Source organism: Beta vulgaris, chromosome 3, assembly GCF_026745355.1.
Source record: "Beta vulgaris subsp. vulgaris cultivar EL10 chromosome 3, EL10.2, whole genome shotgun sequence".
NCBI classification, from domain to species: Eukaryota; Viridiplantae; Streptophyta; class Magnoliopsida; order Caryophyllales; family Amaranthaceae; genus Beta; species Beta vulgaris.
Window position 1 is genome coordinate 4,129,576 of NC_079204.1, and position 7,662 is coordinate 4,137,237.

Genomic DNA, 7,662 nt, shown 5'->3' on the forward strand with positions numbered 1-7,662 from the left:
AATGTGGGTCAGGACGGTTCGAACTGGGCTACCACAATTACAAATCAGCTCATGCAATGTGTCGGGCCGATTTTTGTTGCCCAAAACCCGATCCAGACAAAAAAATCGAGTCAAAAATCTAACCAAGTACAGACATTTTTTTAGTAGGGCCCACTGGTCAAGCTATCTTTGATCAGCTCTAGATTTTTGGGGTATGATATATGATCTTAGCCATGTACATGTATTTATTTGACTTGTAATTCATGTACATTTGGCTTGTTAGCTATGTACATGTGCGCACCTTTTTTTCACCATATGAACGTATGTACCATTTACGAAATGTGCAAGCTTTATCCAAGTTTGTTGTGGAAGAAGATTTTAATAACGGCTTTGTCATACTAATTGTCGTTTGACAAGCTTAAAATTGTGATCTTAATACGTTTTTCTAATCTTTCTTCTTTATTCCTATATTCCGCTTATAATCAGGTTTTCTAAATGAAACATAGCATAGTATTCCACTATTCCTAATAAAATATTCATGATATAGGCCCAAATGTGAGAAAAAATTGACAACTAACACCAAATTTGTCAAAAGCATTCCCTTTCCACCAATCAGAATTCAGAATTTACCAACAACTTTAATGTCCAAATTGAGATCGTTGATTCATGAATATTGAAAATATAACGCTGCTTTTATGACCAAACTCATTAAATAATACTCCATCCAGTTCTCATTTTCATTTTGGGTGTCCCAAAATATAGTTCCCATTTTCATATTTAATTCCACTTTTTTCCGTAATTTGTCTAGAAAAACCGTGTCTCATCATTTATTTGTTTCTTACTTTGTTTATTCAACCAAAATGTTACAAGTAATGCTTTTTCACCAATTATTCTCACTCTCTCCTAAAATCATCTTTTCCCATAAAATATTTATTTAAATAAAAAAAAATCTTTATTGTCCCTCTTAGATTATACCTGTATAAATTACCGTGAAAAAAGAGAAATGAGAACTATATTTTGAGACGGAGGGAGATATGAGACAATTATCACATCAGTACTATTGTATGCTACAAATGCCCACTTTTCTTTGCCTTTGTTACCCACCATTATTTATTGCATGAACGTTGAAAAACCTTCATATCCCTCGTGAGTTATAAGCACCAAGAGCGTTGTTTAACCGCTCTTTCACATTCCTCATATACATATGTCATATACTAATGTTCTCTAATGTCTTTCTATATATATACCCATCTTAAATCAATATCATTCTCATCTTTCCCTCCTTCGCTTTGATAATATATTCATGAACTTTGAGGTCGCTAGATCAGTTTACACTTGAGTCGAAAGCTATCAGCCTATCGAGGAATTTTTCACTTTGTGATTTTGAGGTCACGAGTTCAATTTATACGAATAGTGAGTCACTTTACTACATGATACGATAAAATATTACTTGTTTATGAAGTATGGGCCTCAAGTTACGTGATGAACTAACCACCACACCACCAAAGCTCGCTCTCTCCTCCTTGTCTAGTCATAAGCCACTAGCACCGGGGTCACCATGGGCTTTGACGCCACCGTTGCATCCAATGGTGTCCATTCCCTTTGAGTGGGAAGAGGCACCTGGGCGGCCCAGGCCCAATAACATATCAAGCCCATGTAAGCCCAAGAGCGTTAAGTGTTTAGAACTTCCTCCTAGGTTGTTGGTTGAGGCTAAAGTGGCCCATATGCCTGCATCCCCAACTACTGTTTTAGATGGGCCTCGATCTGCCCGATCCTTGTCTCATAGGTTTTGCTTTGAGGGTCCAAGTCCAAAGACTAGTCCTGGTTTGGGCTTGGTTGCAAATGAAAATGATATGGGAAGATCCATTGGGCCTTGGAAGAGGTGGGCCAGTGGTAATGGCGCAAAGTGGAACCTAGAGCTTAGCAAAGAAAATTTTGATCTTTCATCATGGGAATATAATATTAATAATGGGAGTATAAGATATGACACGGATACAGATGTCGAGGTGAAAATAACAAGGTTTAGTAGGAGATCAAGGGGAAGTCTATACAAGCTATCACAAACAAGTTCTCGTGTACTAGTAAGTTTTACCCTATTGTTACACATTTTAATTCCGTACTACTATTACTACTACTACTCCCTCCGTTCCATTTCGTTTTAAATGCAACAAAAGGGTGTTATTTGTGAGATATAAAATATTACTTTGTTGCATTTAAAATGAAACGGAAGAAGTACTAGAATTATTGTCTTGGTTGTTATCTAACGTATTACGATTATATACTCTCTTTTTTGTAGGAAAACTTAATTAAACGTCTTAAGCAAAAAATGGTTCGACGTCCGAAAGAAGATAAGAAAAAGACTGAAGCACCATAAAATTTTAGAAATTACATAACTTTCATGCAGATTTTGATTCACATGTGAAAAGTTGTATAAATCTTAAGCTTAAAGACTTATTACTCCTTTGGCTTCTTAATCATTGTGCTCCTGCCTTATTTTCCTAAGGCCCTAATTGTAAAGTCATGAAGAATTATATAGAAGTAGTAAATTATTAGTATTGTAAATATGACTAGTATTTCCCCAAAGTAATCCCTGTTCTATTATTCCAACAATTTCTGATGTGTTAACCATGTCAAATAATCAGATATATACCATATGCATCATAAATAGTTTTTAATAGCGACCATTCATTAATAGAACCGACAGAGAAACTATTTGGTACTGAAATAACAATGTAGAAGAAACAACATTTGTCATACTAAAATCTTAACTAGGTAAGTGACATGCAAAAATGTGCTATCAGCAAGTCATTGTACCACCATTGAGCTACTATTGCGAAGCGATTGGTTATAATCCACCCACCACGTAGACACACCTACGAACGGTCTGTTCAGCAAGAGTAGTTGCTATAGTAGTTGTTACAGTTAGGTATTGTACTAGTCGTTATTGCTATTACGGTTAGGTATTGTACTAGTTGTTAGCTATAGCAGTTCTGTCAAATATTAGCTGTTAGAGTTTGACGGTGAAAATTGTTTTTATGATGGTAAATGTTTGCCAAATCTAGTTGTTAGTTTTGAGAAATCAAGAAAATAAACTATATGCAATCTTCAAAAAGCTATATAGTTTTTTCAAAACACGAAAAGTTGCCTTTTGAACACTATTTTTCACAATTATTAAAGTTTCGACTTAATTTGAAACTAAAAGCTACTTCAAAAGCTATTATCCAACACGCCTTAATTATGTCGGCCAAATAACAGCCGATATTTTTCGATTTTAAACCCCAATAAACACAAACTTGAGCAGAGATACCAATCAAATAAGCTAAGGAAAATTACTAATCTAGTGATCTACTCACATTATCAAATGGCATTATCAAATGAAATTTTAATGATTACTAGAATCAAATTGGAAAATAAATTTATTTTTATTTTCTATAAGCTATGTTACTCGAACTCGGGTGCCATGTCTAACATGGGTATGTGTCCAAGTGTCCGACTCGGTTATTTTGTTAAAAATTTCAATGATTTAGGCCCAAAATGAATTGTCTAAGTGTCGAGGATCCGACACAGACACTTGAAATAAAATGAAGAGTCCAAATAACATAGTATATAAGACAGTTTATTGAAAGAATAGATAATGTAACAATCTATATCATATACAAAAGTGCACACTATCTAGTAAGTAGTAACTACTAAGTACTCAGCACCACTAATCAACGAGATCAAAGTCCAAACCTAGCTCCATCATGGAACTTAGAAGCTGGCAAATGTGTTTAACTGGTATATATATAATAAAAGAGATCAAACTGCTAAAAACTAAACTTCTACAAGTACTAATTAACGAAAATAATAATCAGAGTTTTAGCTACATTCTTTTAACTACATATGGGTTAAAAGATACTAAACAAAATGTACTCCTATATTTAGGCCATATTAACTTGTGACATTGTCACTCTGGATACCAACTCTAAGCCTTTTTTTTTTGATCCATTGGAGTCACAAAGGCGGTACAAAGTACAAAGAAGGGGAGGAAGATTCGAACATGTGACCTATCGCTTTAAGCATATTAGTGATTACATTATATCACACTAAACAAAATGTACTCCTACATTATTTAGGCCTAAATATCATAAATGGGTTAAGGCCAAAGCCCTCTTTTTCTTGTAGTTGGCCTTAAAGCATGCTTGTCTAAGTTTCTTTGTTTCATCGGATAATTCCAACCATGGCATAGAATGTAGCTTCTTCTTGTAATCTTCCAAGACCTTCACCATTTCAATCATGCCTTGTTCCTACATTCATTATTCATATATACATCATATGCAATTTCACAAAAAATATATATGTAGTCAAATTTAATTTCTTGTATTGGTTTTAAGATTACGTTCAATCGGATACAGTAGCGGAGCCACATTAAAGCAATTGGGGTCCTTTGACCCCATTTAAAGACAAAAAATGAAAATTTTCCCTATAAATTTTGAGATTATTGAGATTTTTCTGATGAAATTTGACTAATTGTCCAAAACAAAACTTAACATATGTATTTATTTTTTTTGAAAGGAGCTTGATATATGTTTATTGAACCCACTTATATAGCTATATTGATTCTTGGATTCGCCACTGATCATATAGATTGAAATCTTCTCCATTTTCTCAAAGGAAATAGATAAAATCAAAGATCAAGAGTGTATAAATAAGACAAATAGTAAAGTTAATGACTTTCTTTTTCAAATGACTAATCCAGAAATTAGAAATGGAGAAAAGGAAAATAACCTAAATTCTTAATTAACTCCTTTGTGAATGCATACTCATAAAAAAGGTCGAAAAAAGAAACATTTCTATAGTGAAAAATAAAAATTAAACCTAAAATATTTCTGATATCTACAACTTACTGACTTATACAAGGAACCAGATAATGATTATAATTATTGATACCAGGCAATAATATATATAACTACACTTCCCAAAAACACAGCTATACTTAATCACTTGCAGCAAAAAGTTAGAGTACATGGTTAACATACAAAAATCTCCACACGGAAGTTTAGATGTATGTGAAGCATTAAATAAGAACAAACGTTACATATACACTTAGCATAATAATATTTACATTTCTTCCGATGTTTATATTAGAGTAATATATATTGTATGTCAAAGGATATAAGGGACTTCTTATAGTCTTAGATCTGTATTGTAAACCTTATATATATATATATATATATTATATATAATATATATTATATTATATATATATTATATATATATATATATATACTTCCTCCGTTTCATAATAAGTTAAACACTTATCTAAAAAAGCTCTCACACAAAAGAGAGGAGTGTTTCACTTATTATGGAACAGAGGAAGTATATATATATTGAATATCAGGATCGGATGAGGTTAACATAATTATTCTTCACACGGGTACAGTTTATGTAAGAGCAATTTTATTAGTTTTAAAATTTACATAAATGCTATATATAGCCAAAAAAGAAGTAAAATTTATAGTATTATTATTTTCATTTACTTTCTTTTCTATTTTTTCTTTGGGAAGGGGGGTTGTTAGTGTTTTAAGTTACGATGGAACTGTATTTCATGCAAATTTTAGAATTAGCTTCACTATGATTAATAACTAAACAACATGTTTGAATAATCATCAATAACTCACCATATAGTAGATACTTATCCAAAAATTCTTATCCAAAGTATTACTACACACAAAAATTATTAAAAAAAAAATCTAATTTTAATATAAAAGTAGACCTAGTCACTAAATGGATTAAACTAATCACTGAAAGAAATTAAGCTAGTCACTATTATGCTAATACTCTTTTTAAATTTAAATATTAGACCGTCTCTTACAAGACAAACTCACTAGTAACCAATAATATTAATTACCGACCAATCGACCATGCATAATAAGAAAAAAGGATAAAGAGATAGGGCAAGAAATAAATAACAAAAACCATATTATCAAAACTAACATAAAAATTTAAACAAACTTCTAACTTGATAATTATAGATATAGTTCCATGATAGTGTTTATTAAATTATTACTGATACATAAATTACGTGCATGCATTAAAAAAAAATTGACATGATATGATACATATATATACTTCATCACATAATTAATCACTTCATAAAACTTGCTAACATAATTTAATAAACTTAAAAACAAATTTAAAGAAAATAATTTAGTTAAAAATGCACGTACCTTAACATTGCAAATAAGTGCTTCCAAGCTCTTAATCTTCCTATGAGGCCACCTCTTAATATTTAACTCCCTACACCTTTTCTTCAAAACTGTAAGCCCTACGTTCAACTCTTTTGCTGCCTTAGAAATTGGCATATCAAAATACTTCCTAATTTCTTCATAATTAATTGCATCAATCTTCATAACCTTATTAGAGTTATTTCCCTTAATTCTCCTAATAATACCCTCATTTTTTTCATTATCACCATAATTAACAATATTTTTCTCCTCCATTGATCTTTTACCTTGTTTTGGCATGTTAAAACCTTCGGCCACTACCATGCTTAAGGATTGATCGTTAAAAGAAGCTTTGGCAAGTAAAAAATCATCGGTGTCGTCGTCGTCGAAACTAATAAGCTTAGAGTTGTCACTAATGTAAGGAAGAGGATGAAGTTGTTTAAGAGGTTCCCATGCATCTTCACATGATAATGGAGGAAATTCATCCCATAAGTGAAAATCAGCACCAAAATTTTCAAAGTTATTTTGGTGGGTGGTAATTTTTGTTGGATATTCTAAAAGGTTGTTTTTATGTACATAATCAAACTTGAAATTTGATTCTAATGGTATGTTTGTTTGAGATATTGGACCTTCAAATAATCTGCAAAAAAATGATTACAAGAAAATAATTAGCATGGTAATATGAATTAGTAATGCCATACATGACTAAATCACAATGGACTTTATTATACAAATTAGATTTCATATACTTCCTCAATTTCGTTTTAAGTATATATAACAGATGAATATTTTATATCTCACAAAAAATATGCATTTGTTTCATTTAAAACGAAACGAAGCGAGGAAGTAAAAATTATTGTCAAACCTAATTATTTTTCTTGATGAGTATAAGAAAGTATATTAGTGTATAAATATGGTGAAAAAACATAGAATTAATTTAATTTACCTTTGTGAATAATGAAAATTATCTTCATGAAGATGGGATTGCTTCTCCATGTTTAAGAAGTTAAGAGTTTCCATGATGATTGGAGAGATAAATTAAGATAGAGAGGAGTGATGAGAAGTAGGAGAATAAGCAGAAGTAAAAAATGAAAGGAGTATAAAAGAGTATTTATTTGAGTAGTAAATTACGATGATTATCGTTACTAAGATAATTTCTTGTGAGAAGGTATCTAGTAAATTGATACTAAATATATTGGGAAGAACAATTTGCCCAATAAGCTAAAAAAGGGGGCTGCATTATAAATGATGATTATGAAGATTATTAATGATTTTTTAATGGGAGTATAACATTTTTCATTTTTTTCACTTTTGCATTTTATTCATTCACAAGTACTGTACGTCTACATATAATAACAGGTACATGCATTTTTATTCGTTATACTTAATTATAATTAGAGTATATTATTGTGTTCATATAAGTCCATGTCTAAATATAGCAAATGTATTTGGCCTATATCCGTTTTATACACTTATG

The 7,662-nt window shown here is 31.2% G+C and overlaps 2 protein-coding genes across 2 annotated transcripts; one reads left to right on the forward strand and one right to left on the reverse strand.

Moving 5' to 3' along the window:
• Window positions 1-977: 977 nt before the first annotated feature.
• Window positions 978-2,541, forward strand: LOC104888227 (hypothetical protein). Its single transcript, XM_010673125.4, has 2 exons — window positions 978-2,060; window positions 2,276-2,541. Exons 1-2 carry the CDS (start codon window positions 1,443-1,445, stop codon window positions 2,351-2,353), a joined length of 696 nt encoding a protein of 231 aa, XP_010671427.1. The 5' UTR covers window positions 978-1,442; the 3' UTR covers window positions 2,354-2,541.
• A 1,562-nt stretch (window positions 2,542-4,103) lies between these two features.
• On the reverse strand, window positions 4,104-7,181 carry LOC104888573 (protein NLP7). Its single transcript, XM_010673596.1, has 3 exons — window positions 7,132-7,181; window positions 6,189-6,825; window positions 4,104-4,265 (listed from the first exon to the last, which is right to left on the reverse strand). The coding sequence occupies exons 1-3, from the start codon at window positions 7,179-7,181 to the stop codon at window positions 4,104-4,106; spliced, it is 849 nt and encodes a 282-aa protein (XP_010671898.1).
• Between the last annotated feature and the right edge of the window lie 481 nt (window positions 7,182-7,662).